The following is a 24,762-nucleotide window of genomic DNA, read 5'->3' as shown; positions in this document are numbered from 1 at the left end:
AAAGCAAAATCACTTAATAAAAAATCTTTATTGAGTTGTTTCTTGGTGTGTGGGTTTATTATTTAATATTAAACCAAAATCACTTAATAAAAAATCTCATTTGAGTTGTTTCTTGGTGTGTGGGTTTATTACTTTAATATTAGCCCATGAATCCAAGTTAATTGCATTATTGGCTCCGTGTTAATGAAAAAACGAGCTGGTCTCAACTAGTGTTGGAAAAGATGGTATGGTGTACATAATTTAATATAAAAATTTATATAAAATGTTAAATGATATATATTAATTGAAATGATCCCGTATTTATAACAAAACATTCAAGTAAAATATTTCACATCAATTATTATGTTATTCAATATAATTTTTTTATACACAATTATGTGCACTCAGCACTAGAGATGCACAAAAAGTCCGGACCCGAAAATCTGACCCGGCCCGTTCCGGTTAAAACCCGGTCAAAGCCCGGCCAGGTCCCGGCCCGGGTTTCGGGCCTCGACGGACCCCATATTTTTAGGCAAAACCCGACCCAGCCCGACCAGGTTAAAAGTCCGGGTTTCGGCCCGGCCCGATTAAAAGCCCGAAAAAGCCCGATTATAATCTGATTATTCTAATATATTTTCTTATATATTTATAAATTCACATTTACTATATATATAAATAATACTTTAAACACATATATATTTACATATTTGTGATTAATAATATTATTTATATACTTCGTTGCATAAATAATGAAAGAAGATATAATAAGTACACTATATATATTTAGATATCATTGTTATCATAACAATGACAAAACATATTATTCTATAAACATGTTTATTTTTTGCCGAATTTAAATGTTTTCAACGAAGTAATGTTTTCATAAAATATTCTATGTATACTAATACATTTTTACGATGATCTAGTTGCTAACATATGTATTCTTCGGAATCTCAAATATCACTCGATCCGATTTAAATTAGAAAAAAGTCTGATCCGATCCGGCCCGAAAAAAAAGGCTGATTAGGCCTGCCTCGAGGGCCCAAACGGGCTCTGATATTTTCAGAAAGCTCGGCCCGGCCCGGTTAAAGTCAAAGCCCGAAAAATCCGATGCAGTCAAAACCCGAATTTTTTAAGATCCGGTCAAAACCCGGCCCGATTGGAATTTTGTGCATCTCTACTCAGCACTAGTCACAAGCACTAGTGATAACCTTGAAGACAACATTACGTGCGAAATTAACACATTACTTTTACTAAATTGCGTCCACATTCATCCCCCCGTATTCACTAAATATCCCATTGATTTTTTAACATAAATTTGATAACTGTCGGGTCAAACGCAAAAACATTAAACATCCATCTAATTGGAATGTCTTAAAATTTGAGTTTTTTTTAATTGTCCGCTCCGGGGTATCACTTAATATTTTATAGTCGATCTATCCGTTCCAATTTATTTATTCATTTTAACTTTATACGTAAATTAAAATACATTGATTATATATTTATATTAATTATTTTTAATACATATTATGAATAAAAATATAAAATTAAAATTTTTATTAATAAAAAAATTTTTGAAAAATAATTAACGTAGCTATACGGTCAAAGCATTTTAAACTACGTGTAAAAGTCAAACTGGACATATAAATTGAGACGGAGAGAGTATTACATTTGACTTTTGTTAAATTTGACTGAAATTTATTAATATTTTATAATTAAATAAAATAAAAAATTATATATTAAAAAATATATTTTATCTACTTTAATATATAATTTTCAGTTTTTTAATAATATAAACGTAATGTTTAATTTTTGATCAATTTTACGAATAAAAAAATTGTGATGATTAAAAGGGATGGATGGAGTCATAATCATTAAGGTATTTTTTATAAAAGAAAAATACTAAATATATCTAATTAGTTCCCAAATATATTTTTTGTATATTATGTATAATTATTATGATTAATGATTTTTTGATAACAGTACGACACCTTGTGTGCACAATTATGCATTAACAAATCAAAATATTTTGGGATACGTAGCATTACTTTTATGATACTTCACTTTTATTATGGAGAATTTGATATAGTTTACTGTAGGGCTGAACAAAAAATTAAATAATCCCGAATCGAAATTTTAAAATTTACCCATCTAAAATTGATCCGTCATTCTTTCCAAATTTTACAATAATGAAAAATATAATTTATAATTGTAAAATTTGATAAATCGTAACTAATCGATTGAGGTTAAAAAATTCGAATGTTTTTTAAATAAAATTCTTGGTCATGATTAGAAATTAAAATATACCATTACCAACACGTATGTAATTCCATGATTACCCTTCACTTTCACAATAATAAAACGACCAAAACAACACAACTAACCACCCCCTCTTACAGAACATGAACTTATAGACACAACTCTCCTTGTCTCTCCCATCAATGGCAACCATGTCTTCATCTCTCTTCCTCAAAACCCAAACCTACACTCACTCATTTCCAAAACCCTTCAAAACCCACTTCCCATCTCCCCTGAAAACCAACCCCGCCAAGATTTCTTGTGGGCTGATCGAGCCTGATGGCGGGAAACTAGTTAACTTGTTAGTCAAGCAATCAGAGAGAGATTTCAAGAAGACTTGTGTTGAAAATTTGGTTAAGATTGAGTTGTCTAAGGTTGATCTTGAATGGGTTCATGTGTTGAGTGAAGGGTGGGCTAGTCCACTTAAAGGGTTCATGAGAGAAGATGAGTTCCTCCAAACACTTCATTTTAATTCACTCAGAATGAGTGATGGATCGTTTGTTAATATGTCTTTGCCTATTGTTCTTGATATTGATGATTCTCAGAAGAGTTTGATTGGTGAGTCCAGCTCGGTTGGGCTTGTTGATAAGGATGGGAATTTTGTTGCTATTTTGAATGAGTATGGCCTTTTTTGCCCTTTTTTTTTTACCTTTTTTTGGAAATATTTGTATATGTTTTGTTTGTGACATGTATTGTGTTGTTTGTGTTTGCTAGAAAATTTTGGTATACTAGCTATTAACCGTGCAATGCACGGATTTCTGACGATCAAATCATATAACCTTCGTTTAAAAGTAAAATATTAAGTTAATGTTTGTACTCATCACTATTAATAATTCTACTTCCGAAATGGTTACTTTATCCATGACGACCAAACCACATTAAATCCTTTAGGCTACAAAATAATATAACGGGTCCAGGTCCACGATTAACATTGTTTCATGACTAATGTTGGTTGTGGCCTATTATCCACGCAGTTTTGATGCATAAAAATCATGGAAATGTAAACCACAAACCTTTTGGCAACGGTCAATTACATAAATTTAATCCAAAGAAGAGGGTTTCTATTAATCTAAGATGCTAGGGGTTGCTGATTATGATTTCAAAGTAGCTGTTTTTTTCTTTTATTCATGTTCTTTATATGCCACTACATTTTGTTATGCGCTTATTGTTGAGTTGGATTGGGTTGAGAATTTTGAAAAGATTCCTTGAAAATTGATATGATAGGCAAAATGATTATTGTGTGGCCATTTTGTGGACATGTGCTAAATTAAACAGGTAGATGAGTTTAATTGAGTATGGGGCTAAAAACAGGGTCATTAAATATTCAACCATAGTTTGCTCATCAACCAGATTGTCGTGTGGCCATTTTTTAAGCTTGGGAACCAAATTAAACAGGTAGAGTAGTTGGTAGAGTAAGGGGATGAATATAAGGTCATTGAATATTCCACAATAGTTTGCTCATTAACAGATTAACTTCTAATCATTGGTCAATGTTACAGAGCAGTGTTGATGTTTTCAGAACTAGCCTATTTGTTAACGTTTTGAGAATTGACATATTATCTTACTGCATTTGGATTTAGGAATATTGTACATGATTTACTTTTGACCGCTGCGAAATTCTAGTAGTTATATACTATTCTGGTCTACTATGTACTTAAAACGGAACTCGGGCCTTACCCTTGGATAGACATTGGCCAATGTGTTTAAACTACTGCTTTCTGTTGAAAAGTTTAGGCTTCACTTTAATTAGATAAATGAAAAAATAGGAGTTTGTAGTTAATTCTTGAATTAAATGTGTAGCTTATTGAATCAATACTTAAAGTTTCCTTTGGCTTCATCCTTCATTGTGGATATGATCAATTTCAGTAAATTTAAATACTCACACATCTGTGCCTTCATGAGGCTTAAAATACCGACCTCTTGTTACCAAGAGAAGAGGTGTATCCACCAAACTACAATGCTAGAGATAGCTTCCTTCTTGCTACATAAGTTTGATATACCGATACATAAAGGAAATGATCATGGCATGACTAAATACTAGGCATGAACCTAAATGTATCTATACATAAACGAAAGGATCATGGCATGACTTACTATTGTCATATGATTGCACTTTATGTATCTATACATAAAGGAAAGGATCATGGTATGACTTGCTATCGTCTATACAGTATTTTAGGTTCGCCTAATCTCAGTGCAATATCTGAAAATTTAATTGATCTCAAATGAATCTGCTCCTTGCAATATTCAAGTCTCTTCTTTATGACAGGAATTAGTGGTTCCTGAACTAGTTTTGTTACTTTTTTTGGTATTTTATTGTAATGTAAGAGAAACAAGAGCTAGATATAGTAGAGAATCAGATAGAAACAGTAGAATATATATTGAGTCAGAGATAGAGTTTAGAAATGTACAGAGAAGGGAGAAATCAGATAGAAACTTGTAGAGTATGACAGAGTTTAGAGAGAGATACATATTGGTGGAACAAAGGTCCCTTTTCCATATATTTATCTATTTTCACAGTACACCTGCTCAGTTATAACTAAGCACACAAACTTATCTATATGACATTACTATAATACCCCAAGCTAAACTCTTCTATTCTTCATTAACGAGTTTGTGGTTATTGAGTCCAACGAGCCCAGCTGAGGAAGAAGTTATTTCAAGTCATTATGGAGCAGTTCTATCAAATCAACTTGGAGGACATGGTTTAAGTCTAGGCAGCAGTCAAAGTCAGCCTACCCACGTTAGTGTGCAAGAAACAATGTAATTGCAATAATATTTTGTCGGTCACAGATTTAGAGGTAAGTTGCATATTTGGTGTCAAGTGGAGGATCTAGTAAATATAATTCATAAGTATGAGATTGGAAGGTGGCAATGGTATTATATATAGGAAGGCTTTTCTATGCGTTCAGGGCATTAATAATATAGGTTCCAGTGTGAGCGCGGAGAGGGCATCAATAATATAGGTTCCAGTGTGAGCGCGGAGAATGGGTGATCTCTTAACACCGCCTGAAGTTGTGTGTTTATTAATAAGAGTATTTCTGATTTCTATTCGGACTATATATTCTCCATATACATATGCCTAAATGTTTTGAAGCAGGTCAGTACAGTTACAAAGTTTAAGGTGCATAAAATATAGATATACATACATTTTATATGTTTATATATCTTTTAATTTATGTAAAATTTACATTAATGTGTTAAATATCAGAATGTCTTTAGAGTACCTTAATTTCCTATGTATGAAAAAGTAAGAAAACTTATTTTCGGCTAGATGGACAGAAGGAGTATACTAGACTATGTTTATGAACCATTTGATTGGCATGGTTGATAATTTTAGAAGCATTATTTTGTTGGACATTAATCAGCCTGATTTTCAAATTACCCCGTGCTACAACTTAGCTAATTGAGAAGGGAGAAAATCCACTGTATGATAATTATCACTAAGTGCATCTTTTGCTTGCATTTGTATCTGTTTTTAGGCTTTAAGCTATGTCTACAAAGATAAGTTGAACCCATGACCTTTGTCATGGGGAAGAGTGCTTCACCGCTAGGTTAAACCACCAACCTCAGTTTGCCCACTTTGAACTTGAAAAGATCTTCTATTATCAGCTATTGGCAGTAACAAACATCTTACGGGAAAGTCCTCAATTTTATGGGTTCTTTTTAAGAGATTTCATTATAATTTTAAAGAAAGACTGATAAGAAAACGACTGTATACATGCCTCATGGCTAAGGATTGATAGCTAACTAGAGTTATCTGATGTTGATCTTCTTAATTGCTTAGTTTGACAGTTTCAAAGTATTATGTTTTGAAGGAATGCAATTCCTTTGATTTTTTTTGAGGATCTGGTAATACATATACTTGGAGAACTCAAAACTTAAATATATTCTCTCAAGTTTCTTACCTCTTTCTATGAAGAGCACAACCGGTGTTTAAATATTTAGTTCCAAACTTCCAATATTCATTGGTTTGTGGGCGTTTAAATATTTTGTTCTAATATTCATTGATTTGTGGTGCCAAATATATTCTTACTTCTCATATGATTTATTTATATTGGTAATTGTAGTATTGAGGTCTACAAGCATAATAAAGAAGAGAGAATAGCAAGGACATGGGGTACAACTGCCCCTGGTCTACCGTATGTTGAGGAAGCCATAAAGAATTCTGGAAATTGGCTGCTTGGTGGTGATTTGGAAGTTATAGAACCAATTAAGTACCATGACGGTCTTGATCGATTCCGACTATCCCCTTCCGAGCTCCGTGAGGAATTCACTAGGCGCAATGCTGATGCAGTGTTTGCTTTCCAGCTCAGGAACCCCGTGCACAATGGTCATGCTTTGCTCATGACTGACACACGTCGCAGGCTTCTTGATATGGGGTACAAGAATCCAATCCTGTTGCTTCATCCATTGGGAGGCTTCACAAAAGCCGATGATGTCCCGCTCAGTTGGCGAATGAAGCAACATGAGAAGGTTTGCCGATCATTAACTTGAAACAAAATAAATCAAACTTAGGTTTTGTCTTAATATTATTGGATACCATTCTCCGAGGAACTCCATTCTTGAGTCTAACTATTATTTGTAATCATTAGGAAAGATTTGATTTTAGTTTAGAACTAGGTATCTGGATGCTGGAATTAGCTTATCCTTAGAAGCTATGTTACTCGGACTCGGCTAGAAGTGTCCGACATGAACACGTGTCCAAGTATCAGACTCGTCAACATTATGAAAAATATACATGTTTTTGGCCTAAAATAAGTGTCGAGTCCGAGTGTCCATGTCCAAGTGTCGAGTGTCCGACACGGGTACTCGAAGCTAAAATGAAGAGTTCGAGTAACATAGCTTAGAAGCATTCTGTGCACTAATTCAGTTTGGTAATATCTTTTGTAGGTGCTTGAAGATGGTGTACTTGATCCAGAGACTACTGTGGTTTCAATATTTCCTTCTCCCATGCACTATGCTGGTCCAACTGAGGTGCAGTGGCATGCAAAGGCACGAATCAATGCAGGTGCGAACTTCTACATTGTCGGTCGTGACCCTGCTGGAATGGGCCATCCGTTGGAAAACAGAGATTTATATGATGCTGACCATGGAAAGAAGGTTTTGAGCATGGCTCCGGGGCTGGAGCGGCTAAATATCCTGCCCTTTAAGGTATGCACATCATTTTTGCTGTTTAGCAATATTAGTTTCTTTGAACTGTAAAGTATACCATATATATAATGATTAATGACAATTGCAGGTGGCAGCTTATGATAAAACCCAGAGTAAGATGGCATTCTTCGATCCTTCCAGGGCACAAGACTTCCTCTTCATCTCGGGTACCAAGGTATTACCCTCTTCAAAGAGTAGTTGGCAACTTATAAGATTGATTGTAGTGTTGTACTAGGCACCAAACATGTGTGTGGTGTCTTCACATCCCTATAAATTTGCTATTTTATTCTTTATGTTCATACATGTTTGATTGTGGTGTACAGATGCGAACTCTTGCGAAGAACAGAGAGAATCCTCCAGATGGATTTATGTGTCCCGGAGGTTGGCAAGTCTTGGTGGATTACTATGACAGTTTGTCATTTGCGGGAACTGGTAAAGTATCTGAACCCGTCCCAGCTTAACGGTGTGAAATATGTGAAAATGTTGCCATTTGTGTTAGATATCCTAAAGCTTGGCTCAGCTTTTTCTCCTGCAATATCTATAGTGAATAATGAGAGGCACTTGGAAGGAGATAATTAGACTTCGCCTCTATCTGTAATTATGAACATGGTTTTTCGCGATGCTACTCTAGTGTGCTGTTTGCAGACTTGCAGTAATGTAACATATTGTTGATATTTCGAAATTACATGGAAAAAATTAAAATGCATGATGTGTTTTATGTGTAATATCCATATTAGTATCTTACAGTAAAAACAGAGAAGGAATAGTTGTTGAGAGTAGTATAATGAGAGACAATACTCTACTCCCTATTGTTAATTAAGGAGCACTTGATTCACACACGAACATACATTCAGGATCTGAGGCTTGTATAGAAAATCCACAGATTTTCCACAGATCTTAGGGAGAGAGTGAAGAACTTCAAAGTTTTGATCCCAAAACTATCCAAATTGCACGCCATTTTGGGTGGCGCAAAATGAATCCTAATAATGCTTAGATAGACAATAGCTTCATAAGCAAACAAGCTTGCTGAAGTGGTTAAGAATTTGAATCTTGTGTTCTATGTTTGGAAGATGTCGATGTATATCAGATTTTCTCGGTAGATGGTTGTTTGCACCGCTATTGCTTTTCTTGCATGAATCAGCATGTAGAGGTGATGTTGCTAACTGTGATGCTGCTTAAGTGCCCTTATGATCGATAGTTGTCCCTCTGTATTAAAACAAATCTCTTGATAGCTGTCATAAATTCTTGACACCAGAATTGATTGATATTATGAGTGAGCGTTGATAGAAGCTGTGACGGAGAAAATATATTGTCCTTATTTCTTATTTATCCTAGCGTTCTGCATTTATAGAGTTTTAGTATAATCAAAAATGCCAGGGTATATAATCATATATAGAGTTTCGGTCTGCATTTTTATTATACTGAAACTCTATATATACCCTGACATCCACCAATGTCAGGTATATATAGAGTTTCAGTATAATAAAAAATGTCAGTTCTCGACATTAATGCAGAACATCTAGGATAAGACCAATATATTTTCGCTGTCACAGAATTGTAGCTTCTTTCAGGCGTTCGCTCAAAATATCTATCAACTTCGGTGTCAAGAACTTCTGACAGATATCGAGTTTTGTACAAAGAGACAACAATCATGACAGCTATCGAGCTTATGAAAATTGTATCCAGGGCGCATGTATGTTGTAAAAATGGGAAGAAACATTCCAGTGAACTTTAGAGATATAGGAATACAATTTTCATAAAATTACCTTGAGATTGTTTCTCCAGAAGAACAATTACCCTAGCTCGTAAAATTTACTTCATTACCACTTACTGTAAATCCAAGAAAAAGAGTTTATATACATCCACCAGGATCAGAAATAAGAATGGAGAAGTATGCACGCATTTGAAGATTTTCTTGGACCAGCTTCTGCTAATTAAAAACAGGGCCGCCCTGGGCCCATATTTTTAAAGAGACCCAATCAGAAAATTTTAATACTAGTATATAACTATATATACATATATTTTGTATAAAAATATAAAATTATTGTGTTCTTGTTCTGAGTATAGTCACAAGTTTTAGTATGTGTTATTTCAAAATTTTACAAAATTGAGTTTTTTAATTTTTATAGGTTAAGTTTAAGATTTATAAATAGTATAGCCCTGTTTGGCAATTAGGTGTTAGTTGTTAGTTGTAGCGAAATAGCTGTTTTGCCTATCTCATTGAGTTAGGTATTTTGACTAACTAATTGAGTATAGCCGTTTTGAATAAAACTATTTGGTAATAGATATTTAAATCTTAAACCCTTTTAGACCGTTAGCAGTATATAACGCATTTCAAATGTATTTTTGATTTATAATATTGCATAATATTATACTGAACAATATAAGTATTATATGTTTTAAGGTTTAAATATTTAAATTTTATACAACTCTAACATATCTATACTATACTATTATAAGTGAAACATGGTTTCATTTGGTCGGTTGGTTAACGCCTTCCTAAAAAAGTATGTTAACATTTTCCAAAAAACAAAGTTTAAAAAATGTTATTTAATTAAAAGAATTAAATCATGTATCCAATATAACTACAAATTCTATGTATTATTATCCAACTTAATTTCTAATCGCACCCCACAGCGAGACGAGCCGTTTATCATTACGATAGGTGTCAAGTGGAAGTGCAGTGATGTATGCAACTTCTTTCTTACCATTTTTGCATGGAATCAAACTCTTCTAATATTAATTTTAATAATTTTAATTATAATATTACAAAATAATTAATAAAAAAAACAAATTATCCGCATACTATTCAAGACTCCCCTTTTCTATAGGCTCTAGATCCGCTCAGCACTGTAATAACAAGATTATTTAAGATTTTAACTATCAAAATTTTGAATACCGGAGTAATATAATATATACAAAATAATACGTAGATATTTTAACTTCATTAATCTCAATAATATATAACTAGCATAATAACCCGTGCGAGGCACGAGTCATTTTCTAAAATTTTATTATGCATCATGCAATTATAATATTCTTAATTGTTTTCTTATTTGTAAATGTTGTACAATGTTTAATGTATATCAAATACAAGTTGATTGTTTATCAATGTGTATTATTTTCATAAAAGACAATACCAAATTACACAATGTTTCAAATATAACTCATTAAGCAATATATATATATATATTCTCGTTTGTGTTGTATAATTTATATTTAATGAATGAATATAAATAGGGTAGTTAGTGCACGTTTAAAATGAAACGATTATACTTAATCTGTAGAATGTCGTAAGTATGTTTACAAATAAAAAGTTAAAAAATAACATTTATGTTGAATACAGAGTTAACAAAAAATTTTAAATTTTATTTAAATAAACTATATGTATTGGTCAATATTAATACTGCTTTCACTACTAACTTACAATTAACTTACTCAATTTAAAAAGATAAACAATGCATAATTGAAGTCAGGATGACTTGCAATCATAATATACAATAATGTAAAATTTACATTATTGTTAATATAAAAGTTGATTTTAATGAAAAATGTTAGTTTTTGAAATTCAACGTATGTATGCATGGAAAAATATTAGTTTTTTATTTACACTACGGTTACCAAAGTAACATTAAGTTATATGTGTGTGTGTCAGCATGTAAATTGGCGTATGTTACATTTCTTAGTAAATTACGATGGTTTCAATTATTTATATGATAAATATCTGATTTATATATATTTTTAATCACTATTAACATCTAGTGAGACAAATGATTACTTAAATAACATGCATTTATAATTATTCAAAAATTAAAATTATGTAATAAATAAATTGCAATAATCTATATATGGTATTCATATTATCACCGACAAACAATCTATATTTAGTTTTTACGCAACTGAGCATCAATCATGGTTGTAATATAAAAGTAAATTATATATTATAAAGACTTATTTTTAATATTCATGATTTTTTTTCAAGGATGCGAAGGAAAAACTATAATTATATTGTTATTTAAACCGTTTTTAAGTTCCTCTCATTACTAATCTAATATTTATTCATATAATAATTTGATAACATTGTATACAATTCTCCTAAAATTAAATATTTTTCAATCTGATAAAGTTTTATAAATATCATTTGAACTAGTTAATTCATTCAGATTATTGAACAATTTATATTTTTTCTTTAAATAGTATAAAATACATTGAATCAAAATATACAATATAGTATAGATATAACTTTTATTTGAATAATTCAAAATATTTGTACAATATTATCTTGATCAATGTATATTATTTATCTAGAAGAATTCTTTTTAAAAAGCTAGTTTTTTAAGTGAAAAATAAAAAATAAATCGATTCAATATATCATCGTAGTTTTAAAAAATCTCGTGAGATCTCATATCAAATTTCGAATATTTCTAAAATCGGGAAAAATCCCAAAAATAATAATGCGCTACCAGTGAAGTTAGTAATTTTAATATAAATAATCAATTGACTTGATTTTATAAACACCTCAAATACATTAATTTATATTAACATGAGATATTAAAAAAAATTCACATTATTGGTAAGATATTCTCGCCGAACTTGTAATTTAAATTTACTAAACATTGAATGTGACGATGTTTTTCGACCGGGTCATGTAGTCAAATTTCAAGTATTTTTTGAAGAATGGGTCAATGTCCAATTTCAAATTGGAATAAAATTAAATGCTTTAACTCATTATAATTCGAACTCATCTAAATATGTAATACCATTATAGGTTATTTATATAAGGGAATGATCAAATACAAACTAAAATTAAAATAGAAACTAGGAACCAATATAAGCCATTAGATCTATCTAATCTAATGGTTCCCCCTAAATCACTCCCCCCAACTATTCTGCACCCTCCCACACCCAATTTCAGCTTTTCCCCTCCGTTTTTAATTTGATTTTTCTCGTCAAACCGTAAGTTTTTTTTAAATCCGATTTCACTATATTTTTCTACATCTCTCAACTATTGATTTGCATACCATATGTATTATATTTCGAATTAATTTTTTTTTAAAAATTATTTGGTTTCTAGTTTCTATTCTAAATTGGTTTCTATTGGAGTAGCCCCTATTTATATATAAGCGATTCTATTTTCAATATTTTCTTCAAAAATTATATATGTACATTTTAATTACTTTTTATAATAATAAAATATGTTAAAAATATATGAGATACATTTTCAAACTAAAAAAAAGATTAATAAATTAGATAATAATTCATTTATGTACTATGTCTAATTTTTTATCCGAAATTTAATTCTTTAAAATTAACTGTACAAATATTAAAGTAACTATCCTTTTTTTTCGGAATTCAAGTAACTATCTTTAAGGTTAAATAAAATATTCATTTAGCACACTTACATATGTGTATGATAAAAAGCACATGTGACATTATGATGTACTGATACGAGATTGTATAGGCGAATGAAATATCTCGAGTTTAGTTCCCACAAAACACATCTAAACAGGGTTAATTTAGTATTTTCAATGAGACTTTTTAATCTCACTAATTATCCAATTGTTCTCCTATTATATATATAAGAGATTATTTTTAATAACTTATTTTCATAAAAAACAATAAATTTACAAATGTTATAATCAGTCTATGCATCGCACGAGTTAAAAACATTACAACATATAAAAGCATTACAACATATTATATAAAGGGAGAAAAAATTTAGGGCCCATTTTTTCGGTTTCGCCCCGGCATCTACAAGTGATGGAACCGCCCTGATTAAAAACATTACAACATATTATAGAAGTAAAATTCTTGTATTTTCATCTTGCTCATCGTCAGAAGCACCCTTAATAATCAAACCTTCTTGTGCATTTGGGATCTTTCTTCTTTTTCCATTTGCATCATCAGAGTTAATCCATACCCTTTTATTTGGCGTTGTGAAAGTAGTAGCACCGGGCTGTCTCCCCGGAAAACTTAAAATTCGCGGCCATAGGTATGCTATGTCAGGAGGTTGAAGCGGTTTTGGGAAGAAGGATGCGCCATTTTAAGAGCCTCCTTGACCAAGTCCACCGGGTAATCGTCAGCCATCACTGCACATTCATAAATTAGTCATTCGAGTAGTGTTAGGTATACAGAATTGTGTACACGTAGCCTGATCAAAGTTCAGTATGGAAAAAAAAAAGAATCCCCTGTCAAAATTTAGCATATTTAACAACTTACAGCTTTCATTGGAAGTCAAATTGGACCGATAAATTCCCTTAGTATTGTAAGGAGGTCCTCGCTTTTTGACCAACTCTTTTGGGATCTCAATTAGCATTCAGCAGAACATCCATAGATTGTACTTATCTAAAAATGTTAAAAACATTATTTAGGGCAATACATATATACATACATATACATAATACACATTATATCTAAAATTCGACAAATATTTTATGCATAATATTTAGGTACAAATTTAAAAAAAATATTTTAACATCAATAATATTAATTACCAACATATAATTGAATTACTCTATGTAATTTATTTTTTATATATACACATACTGAGAATCTCCATTTATTTCTTAAAACAATAGTTCTTGGATTTTGTTTGGAGCACAATGATAACATATATCTTTATTTTCATTGATAAATGAGAATAAAACTAGACTATAAATTTATAATTATAAATATGTAATATACATAAAATTTAATCTATTTTAATAAATTCAAAAAGATATGTGCTAAGTATGATTGAAGAGATCTAAGTCTTCTGTTCAATTTATAAAATAAAATATATTCAATTTATAAGATAAAGTATTGCTACTAAATGTACCAAAAAATTATGATGTTTTGAGTGCAACTAAATGTACCAATAAATCATTATGATTCTTTGGAGGCCTTTTATGAATGGCATAAATCAATATGTGCAAAGAAATTGCTAAAAACAATAACATAAGCGACATATATTAATACATATAAAAGATATAAAAGAAATTGTTGAAAGGTTTGGCATACATTTAATGAATAGAAACAGAATATTACCTGTAATTGAGGACCCTAATATTCATCTTTTACGGAGCATTTTCTTCATTGTTTACTGCATGTAATCCAAAAATATAAGACATGATAAATAAATAAAGTAGAATTGACTAATCAATAAAAACTCTCAATCATTTTAGAGGATATAATAAGTAATTTTTATATGAATAATGTACGGAAAATTCATGTTAAACACCGTAAAATTTTTGGACCAAATAAGAATGTCAATCAAAATCGCAACAGATCTATTATCAAAAATTAACTTAGATCGGATTTATTCGTAACTAATTTTAATCAGAATCTAAGTTAACCCAACACACGCTAGAAATAAAAAAATCAATATATTTTGCAAAGAAAAGTACAAACAAATTTGAAACTGAATTAATTAGGGTACAATTACATCTAAGCGGAGCACGTGATATATTCATCATACTTTAAATGTTCAAATGACCAATTTAGGAGAAATCTTACCAATTGAACTCGAACAAAGTCATGATGCTAAGTATTCTGCATAAAATTATTGAAACATTGGTCTTGAAGAAATTAATCGAATCAACAAAAAATATACAAATTATGAAAAAAACAATTAATTAGGTAAAAATCAAAGAACAATATAACATCGCGAATCTAAAGGAGAAATGATGATATTTATTGTAATTTGACGAAAATATATAGAGACATCTATGAAAACATCATCTTAATCGGGTAAATTGACTAATTTCATGAAGAATTGAAGGTGAAATCAAGAGATTTGGATAGAAAAGAAAAGAAGGCTCGAGAAAGATGTGAACAAAAGAGAGGCGCTGGTATGAGTTGAACCCTAAAATGAAAATTGTACATTATATAGAGGTATCATATTATATCAACGGTTGAGATATGATGATCATTTTAAATCCAACGATTGTTATTCAATCCCAGTTAAGGTTGGATCGAGTTAAAAAATAAATTTAATTGAAATCAATAAGTATATTTGTACGTTACTCAAAATGAAAGTTTTTAACTATTCTACGCTTTTTCGAATATTTTGAATTAATCAAATTACACAATTTGCTTGGGTTATTCAGCAATCTACTATAAAAGCATATTTGTTAATTTATTTATTATAATAAATTGTTCAAAAAAGTATTCTTAATATGATTAATCTAAATCCTTCAAAAAAAAATGATTAATCTAAATATCAAAAAAATAAGAATTTCGATAATCGTCAAATTTTAGATGGAATCAATACTAAATTGAAAACATATATAGTAAATAAATTCAACAAGTCATATTAAGATTAAATATATAATTTAATTATTTTAATAATTACATTAAATCTATTTTGAACATTCTAACAGGTCTATATCCATACATTTTTAAAAATATACTGTATATATTGAATTTTGAAAAAATACACTTGTATAAAACATTAAGTATACCCTTCTTGATAAGATTATGGGTTTAGTCCAAGATATGAGGCATACAAACATACATAAATTATAATAAGATACTTGTAAAATACACAAATATTGAGTTTTATGGTTGTACACTTGACATTGACACATGGTTAATTAATTTTATTTAACTTGTATGGTTACTAAGTTAATTACTTTTATGTATGCAGAGATTTTCAATTTGTTAAAGAGTATAATATCTTATTCGGGCTTTTCCCTACTTAAGCTTTTAGAGCAGCTGGTTATTTAACATGGTATCAGAGCTCAGTTTAGGGAGTGACTCGGGTTCGAGTTCTTCCATCTCCATTTAATTAATTTAAGATATTTGTTATTGATGAGTATTGATATGGGTAGATAATTATTATATATAATATGTTTTATTTGTAAAGTAATATAATTAGATACCAAGAAATGAAGGCTTGTTCAACAAATATGGTAAAACTTATACAACAAGTATGTTAAGTCTTGATGGATGCTTGAGTATTATTTGGTTTAAGTATTGTGTGAGTGAATAACCATTTGGTACCAACAAAGGAGGTGCTCCACTTTTCTGGTATGAAAGATAAGGATGTTGTAAGATGTTTAATGTTGATTTATATTATTGATAATTATTTTAATTAATAATAGAAGTTGAAACGTGAATTTTGTTCGTCATATATTTTATGTGTGTTTTCCATTGAATCTCGTATATTTGTGTGTATTCTTCTTAATATATATGCAAATGAACCACTTGTTTGATGAAGAAAGGAATTATACGGATGTGGACAAGGAGACGAATGTTGAGAATTGTTGCCGGATGATAATAGGCAAAATAAAGATAGTTATTCATATGATTTTTCTTTGTCGAATTAGTTATAATATAAGTTTTTTGAACTTGATTTTTAATTTGATTGTATAAACATTATGTATGGTGGGATACCCGGTCGATACATCGAATTTAACGTTTTGACATTTTTGTAATGCAATTTTCTGTAACAGTGATTTTAACACTTAATAGTTATCAAATGGTTGTAGTGATTTTGTTAGTTGATTTTACCAATTTAATTTTATTTGTTTTTATGATTTTATATTTGGGTGTGTTTCATATAATTTAAAATTGTAGGTGGTTTGGTGTGAGATTAGTATTATATCGAAGGAGTTATCGAATTGGTATCGTAGAATGATTTTAGCATAAGGGAATGGTTGTGCAGTTTTTACAGGTTTTTTCTTTCAAAACCTAAAAGACATTAGTGAACTACATAACCGACCACTTTTTACTATTTAAATTGCCTGAAAATCAACATATATATAATATAATTGACCCTTATCGTAATAAACCGCCAACATGTTAAAAGAATGGTCGCTATAAAGATTTTACATGTCGTCTACTTTAAAACTGATTATGTTCGGTCAATTTATTTTATTGAACTCATAAATGATCACAATCATTGGTTAATTATATCTGTTTATGTAATATCCCGTAAAATTTAGATTTAGATTAATAATAGAATAATAGAATAAAAAGGATTAAAATTAGATAAGAACTAGGATTTAAAATTGAATTAGACTAATAAGCTTAATATTTGGATCAAAATCAAATAGGAATAACTTGGTGGTTAAGAATTAGGTTTTTGTATCGTTATAAATACACATTATTCATCTTCCTCGTCTTTTATATTAAATTCGTAGGGTAAAAAGCCTTAAAAATCAACAGTCTTGTAAAATTCATCAAAAAATAATCGTAAGTTAAAATTCTGTCTGGACTTTTCGGAAAAGTCTTTTCGTTCTCTTCAACTTTCGTGTTTCATGTTTTTTAAGAAAATATCGTTTAGAAGGTCAAAAAGAGTAAAATCAGATCTGGTCAGATTTTGAGATAAGTTTTCGATCGATCTTACTAGTATTTTCTAAACTATGTGTTATGTGTGTATACTTAATATCAAAACATGGGCTCACCGGTTTGTAGTGGTCGTGGTATGAATTAAGGGTTTTGAATTATTGTTGTTTATATGTTTGTGTATCGTATGTATCGAATAAGAATAAAAAAAGCGGATCAAAAGTATTTGCTTAATATAACGTATCGTATAGATTATCGTATTTTATGGTATGTGTATGTGTTGTTTGGCCTATACTAGTTGGATTGATTGGTTGCTTGTTGGCTGTATAGCTCATTACTTATTATTTCAGGTTTCGTCTAAGAGTTCGAGTTGGATATCATTGAAGTTCGAGGACCTAGATTTGGAGTAGATTATCTTTTGGACTTCCGCTTTTAGCTGCGCTTTCGTATTGTAATTTTTGTAATAAACTTTTGGATTAAAAGTATATTTTTTATTAGTTTTGATTTAGAAATAAATAGTCCGAGAATTGTGGGCTATTACGGTTTCTGCGAACTTTGATAAACAACCATTGACACATGTTCCGCCCACTTTTTTTTTTGCCACAAAAGAAACGGAATTCATTAATTTCTCAAGTCATTCATCAGAACATGTAGAAACTCCGGGTTTATATCACCCGTTTTTCACGTACGATCAGCTATAGAACAGCTATACCTCGCTAGATAATGAGATACTCTATTCGCTGAACGTTTGACAAAACGCAATAGAACATTCTTTGCTTTTAAACTTACTAACAGTGATCTACACTCATCAACCACTCTACCCCAATACGAAGAGCTGGTAATCGATGATCTAATAGCTTGCACCACCTGCAGACTATCAGTTTCCACCTCAGCATTAGAATACTGCATTTCTTTAATCCAACTTAGAGCCTCTTTCATTTCTATCGCCTCAGCTATTTCAGGTGCAATCGTTCCCTGTAAGCATCTCGATCTCGCTTCTATAAGTTGTCCGTGATGATCTCTGGCTACAAAGGCATGGCTATAGCACATAGAACCTTCGAAAATGGCAGTGTCAGTGTTTACCTTAACTCTATCGATCTGTGGTAAGTGCCAATGTTCATGACCGTCATCTTGGGTTACATATCCCAAGTAATGATTAAAAGATTTGTCTTGAACATATCTCCATTGGTTAAGGACAAATTTAGCTGACTCCACTACTTCCTTTGATCCCAAACTATGTTGTTTCCATACTCTGTCATTTCGATTCTTCCATAACATTCAGCTTATCATGACGATACCTGTGATCTCCTTTTGTTGACACTGCTGAAAAGCCAAACGCATCCACTCTACAGTGCTGTGGAAGACACCGTTCACAGAAGGCAGACCTGATATACTCCAGCACACATTAGCAAAAGAACAAGTAACTATAGTATGAAGGGTTGATTCTGGTGCATTGTGGCAGACATGACAATCAATCAAAACCTCTACTCTTTTTTGTCTGAGATTATCTTTTGTTGGAAGACAACCATTTATAGCTCTCCAAATAAAATGTTTAACTTTAGGCGGGATCTTTAAATTCCAAATCTGTCTCCAGAAGCCAAAGTTATCATTATTATGCATATACACCATGTCAAGTCTAATAACGTTATATGTGCTTTTTACCGAATAGTTTCCCAGTTTCTCATACTTCCAGTACCATGTGTCTTTGTCTTCAAAATTAACTGGAATGGATAAAATCAGATTGGCATCTCTTGTTTCAAACAAATCTCTGATGAGATCAATATCCCATTTATTTTCATAAGGATCACGTAAGGAAGACACCTTCACATTATGCAGTGCTTCACTAGACGTATGGACATAAGGATCACCTGTATCAGGGAGCCATGGCTCGTTAAGAACCATAACAGTATCACCCTTACCTACTCTGCATCCGCTACCCCTGATCAGCATTGATTGTGCTTCTAAAATGCTTCGCCAAACGTAACTGGGATTCCTACCAGCTGTAGCACTGAAAAAAGACCCTTCTTGAAATTCTCTGGCTTTGAAAATTCTGGAAACAAGCAAATCTGGGTGATTAAACATCCTCCAACCCTGTTTTCCCAGAAGTGCCCCATTAAAATCTCTGATACTTCGAAAACCAAGACCTCCTGCACTCTTCTTTCTACACATACCGTTCCAACTCATCCAGTCAATGGACCTATCCTTATTCTGATTTGATCGCCACCAGTATATGCACATTAGTCGTTCTTTATCATGACAAACTTTCACTGGTAAAAGAAAAATACTCATTGCATAGTTGGGAAGCGATTGGGCCACTGTTTTGAGTAAGATTTCTTTACCCCTTTAGATAAACTTCTCTTGTCCCATCCCTGAATACTTTCTTGAAGCTTAGATTTTAAATACCCAAAAATGGCAGACTTCTTCCTTTGCATAACACAGGGAAGGCCCAAATACAAAACTCTGAGCTCCAGCTTCTTGGAATCGAAGTTGCTGCAGTAAACTCGACTTCACTTCTTCATTAGTGTTTCTACTAAAGAAGATAGAGGATTTGTCCACATTTATCTTCTGCCCAGATGCACGTTCAAAAATTTTCAACATTTCAAGAATTTTAGTAGCACTTTGAGATGTGTCTTTGCAAAAAATAAAACTATCATCCGCGAAAAACATGTGTGAGATATCAGGTGCATTTCGAGCTATTCTTATCCCTTTGATCAGCTTACGTCTCTCATAATCATGAATGAGAGCAGTGAAACCCTCAATACAAATTAAAAAAAGGTAAGAAGATAGCAGGTCACCTTGTCTGATCCCCCTTTGAGGAACGATTGATCCAAAGACTCTACCTGAATGAGCAATTTGATAGTTTGCTGAGACCACACAAGACATAATCAACTTGATCCAATGTCGATCGAAACCCATTTTTGTAAGAACTGCTTTTAAAAAACTCCATTCCACCTGATCGTAAGCCTTACTCATATCAAGCTTTAGAGCCATCCACCCCTCTTTGCCTTTCGTTTTCCTCTTCATATAGTGCATCACTTCATGAGCAATACGAATATTGTCTGTAATCATCCGACCCGGGATAAAAGCACTCTGTGTTTCAGAGATAACAACAGAAAAAATGTGCTTTAATCTATTCGCCATAACCTTCGAAATGATTTTGTAGACAACGTTACATAAAGATATAGGACGTAAATCAGCCATGGTCTGTGGGGATTTCTTTTTTGGGATTAGTACAATGTTAGTACTAGTTAATTGTTCCGACAAAATACCATCAGCAAAAAACTGTTTCACCACCTGTACAATGTCATGTCCCACGATGTCCCAATATCTTTGGTAAAATCCAGGACTCATTCCATCCGGACCAGGAGATTTGTCCGGATGCATATGAAAAAGAGCCTTCTTCACTTCAATATCATTTACTGGGGCTAACAGACCTGCATTGTGCTCGTTGGCTACTGTCCTCGCCATGCAGTTTGTAACTTCAGTCAATTCCGTGTCAGATGCTTCAAATAGTTGTGTGAAATACCCACCATCAAAGACTCCAGACCATCACCCCAACCCACTTTAACACCCGAGCTATTGACAAAGAAAGATATTTGATTATTCCTCCGTCTGATTTTAGTAGCACTGTAGAACCCGTACTTGCACACATCCAAGCATTTTCGAACCGAAAGCTCTTTACTCTCTGGACCCGTACTTGCACACAAGTATCCAATAAAATAGGACAATGATCCGATGTCGTCACATCCAAATTTATAAGCTTAGCTGCATTAAAAAGATTGAGGAAAGTTGTTATCAATCTTGTACGATAAAGACATTATTATATATATATATTGAATATATAACTAATTCATAAGAACATTGCTAATTCTTAAATCACATAAGCATATAAGAATTAACAATTAAATTAGGAGAAAGGTTTGAGAAAACAAACAGAGATTGGATTTAATCTCGAGTCCAGAAAATTGTCTCCTTAAAGCAGTTTCGCCCCGCACCATCCGTGTTTAGCAACCTGCTTCCTAGGATAAAACGAGATACTAGTATAATCGATAGATCGAATATACTCTCAGTGAACTTGAACTGAGCCCGAGAACTATCACCGGAATATTGAAAAAATTTAAGACTAAAGAGACCAAGAATGAAAGAGATGACTCTTATTTCCTTGACTCAATAAAACTGGTGCCCTAAGACTCTATTTATAAAGAGAGGCTTGAAAGGACTTGTTTTTTCTTTTCGATGTGGTACATGGTATTTATAAGAAAAACTAAGGAATAGGTTTGTGCTACTCTCGATGTGGTACAACACCACTTTTCATATTAAAAGGTAAAACTTTGGAACATCAGTTCTCATTCACCTTTTACTCATTTTGAGCGTGTTAATATGCGTTGGAATCCCCTCGAAGAGAAGAATACGTTCCAATAAATACACACCACTAACACATAATGTGTCTCACTCATATAGAGTCTCAAAATGATTCACAATTTAGTCTAAAATACTAAGTTTATCCAACAATCCCCCACAAATGAGATTGATGATCCAGTAGCACGCACCACATAGACACCACATAGACAGACAGACGCGGAGCTTGACTTGGTGATAGTTCCGGCGGTCAGATATAGCATACGATAGGTAGAAAATGCTCCTTGAACCTTCGCTCGAATAAGTATATCGACTTTACTGGTAGACAGTATGACGCGATGTCCTTGAACTTCGACCGTTTGTGTAAACGATGACATACTCATCACTATATCTTTCCTGACTCATTCAGTTCTCATGATTATGTCCATTTTGGCCCTGGAACATCGTCCTGGTTCTGCAAGAGTTTCTAAAGAATTGTGCCTTGCAATTCTCCTTTGAAGCGGCCATACTTCTCTCTTACATAGGTGATCTTTATCTTATAGAGTAACCCGCGTTTACTCAACCGAATATTATGTATTCAAACTTGAAATCCTTGTATTCGTCAAAGATCATTAAAAGCATAAAGCTTAACCTCGTACCTTACGGGTCTCACTGTTTCATCATCATAGAAATAGGCCAAGGGTTACCCTCACAGTGATTTGGTCATCATGATTTAGTTGTCCCATTGAACCAAGTTTTTGGGATCTCCAGTCAGCAAGGTTGGGTGTCCACCATGACGCCGTTAAGCAATAGGCAAGGCTCATTCCTCTCGATGATTTGACAACTATCTCTCGGTCTAACTAGATTCCCTTGTCTTAAACAGATTCGCTCAGTTTAACCATCTGGTTAGTGGATCCAAACATTATTATTTGACTTTACATAGTCAATCATGATAATTCTCGTTGAGAATAGTTGTTTAATGGTATTATGTCCTCATCATAGATGTGAGACATACCATTTCATACACAATAATGTGATCTCCCAATTTGCATATTGATTACACGATAAATGCATATTGAAGACACATTTTCCTTGTCATTTAGGAATATCCTTACAAAGTGGCTACTCAGCCTTTTAACTGCATTTATTTTATGCACCAGACTCGTATTCCATCATAAATCGAGCTAAGTTTAGGATTTCCATGACACGACTGCTAAGTGTGAAATATATTCTCGAATGACTTTTAAGTTCTTAAAGTCAAATATCTAATTTACATACTATATTCACATAGTACAATTAGATATCTTTCGTATTGCAGTCCAAGCTCACGAGCACATATCATACACCTTAAATCTCATTGCAATCACTTCCAAGTGACCAATTTCCATTGTACTCGTGCATCTACCCAGTTTACCAACTGTGTAGCCTATGTCTAATTTTGTACAATTTTAAAAAGTACAACAGACTTGCAATCCTTCTTGAGAGATCCTTGTTCATCTACGCTTGGATAAATATAAATTCATTCCAGCTATGACAACTTTAGCTTCGTTGATCTCTTCAAAATTCACATCACCAACATGTGACATGTATCATCTAAAACTTTTAAAGTCGTGAAGATTGTAATCTTCAAATAAAAACTTTTCAATCTCATCAAGATTTTCAGAGATGATCCTCTTGTCATTACTTCTCGTAATGATCAGATCACTCACATGCAATCAATTATGACTTGCATATCATGTGTAAATAACACATGCACACTTGTCAATTCTCTGATTTTGAATCAGTTTGACATCTCATATTGACATATTTCACATTTATGAAATAACTTTACTAGTTATTACTTAAGGCTTCACTTGTTATTGATATTACCAGCTTTTAGCGTCCCAAAAACTAGCAATTTCAGTTTGCATCATTACCGAGTTTAAGCGTCCTTAAACTGGCAATCCTTATTCACATAGCAACCAATTTTGAGCGTCCTCAAAATGGCAACCATGTCATTTATTTGAAGCCATTGCTTATCATAGCAATATCAAATTTAATATGCCATTATTTCGTGTCAATGTTGTTTCACTCAACATGATCACCGAAAATACAGATTTTCTACTCTTGCTTTATCTAGAGCAACCCTCGGGTTCACGTAAATAGATATTTCTCCAAATATCTATTTAGAAAGACCATCTCAATGTTCATTGATGCACTTTTAAATTTCACAATACGATAATTTTAGTATCATCTTAATGAACCTTATTCTCAAAACTCGAGAATATTTCATAAATTATATAAGGTCATCACTTTCGACTGTCATATTTTTGTATCAGTCTGACCTTATACTTCCTTCAGACCCAGATATATTTCCCCAATTTAAAAATTCATTTGGGTCCTAATGCTTCTATCTCGTAAGAAGATCTATATATTTTTTAAACAAGATTCTGTCAAACAGAACCACTCTCTCTATTTCTTAACATCCTTTCCCCCACAAAGGACATAAAGAGAACATGCACAATCCATTTTCTAGTACACGTGCTAGAAAATCTTGATTTATTGACTCTCAGTAATAGTCAAATTTTCTCTTGATATATTCACTTATCAAGAAATTATACGAGAAGCGCATTGCTTCTATTAAATTTACGAGTTCACCTTCAAGCAAATTATCAAGACATTCGGGACTAGCAATTATCCAAGTCTTTTGCTCTCTGCAGGTTCATCCTCACATTCATCCAATAA

General features: G+C 32.1%; 2 protein-coding genes and 1 long non-coding RNA gene across 3 annotated transcripts; 1 reads left to right on the top strand and 2 right to left on the bottom strand.

Moving 5' to 3' along the window:
• Nucleotides 1–2,354: 2,354 nt before the first annotated feature.
• On the top strand, nt 2,355–8,137 carry LOC141676497 (ATP sulfurylase 1, chloroplastic-like). Its single transcript, XM_074482153.1, has 5 exons — nt 2,355–2,896; nt 6,348–6,753; nt 7,171–7,431; nt 7,520–7,606; nt 7,755–8,137. Exons 1-5 carry the CDS (start codon nt 2,421–2,423, stop codon nt 7,890–7,892), a joined length of 1,368 nt encoding a protein of 455 aa, XP_074338254.1. The 5' UTR covers nt 2,355–2,420; the 3' UTR covers nt 7,893–8,137.
• A 4,949-nt stretch (nt 8,138–13,086) lies between these two features.
• On the bottom strand, nt 13,087–14,995 carry LOC141723792 (uncharacterized). The gene is made up of 4 exons (XR_012576366.1): nt 14,926–14,995; nt 14,458–14,512; nt 13,651–13,776; nt 13,087–13,520 (listed from the first exon to the last, which is right to left on the bottom strand). It is a non-coding gene; the product is annotated as an uncharacterized LOC141723792 (long non-coding RNA).
• Nucleotides 14,996–18,381: 3,386 nt separating this feature from the next.
• LOC141714903 (uncharacterized) lies at nt 18,382–18,978 on the bottom strand. The gene has a single exon (XM_074518400.1). The coding sequence runs from the start codon at nt 18,976–18,978 to the stop codon at nt 18,382–18,384; it is 597 nt and encodes a 198-aa protein (XP_074374501.1).
• Between the last annotated feature and the right edge of the window lie 5,784 nt (nt 18,979–24,762).

Source organism: Apium graveolens, chromosome 1, assembly GCF_009905375.1.
Source record: "Apium graveolens cultivar Ventura chromosome 1, ASM990537v1, whole genome shotgun sequence".
Taxonomy (NCBI): domain Eukaryota; kingdom Viridiplantae; phylum Streptophyta; class Magnoliopsida; order Apiales; family Apiaceae; genus Apium; species Apium graveolens.
This window is presented reverse-complemented; position numbering and strand designations above follow the sequence as displayed.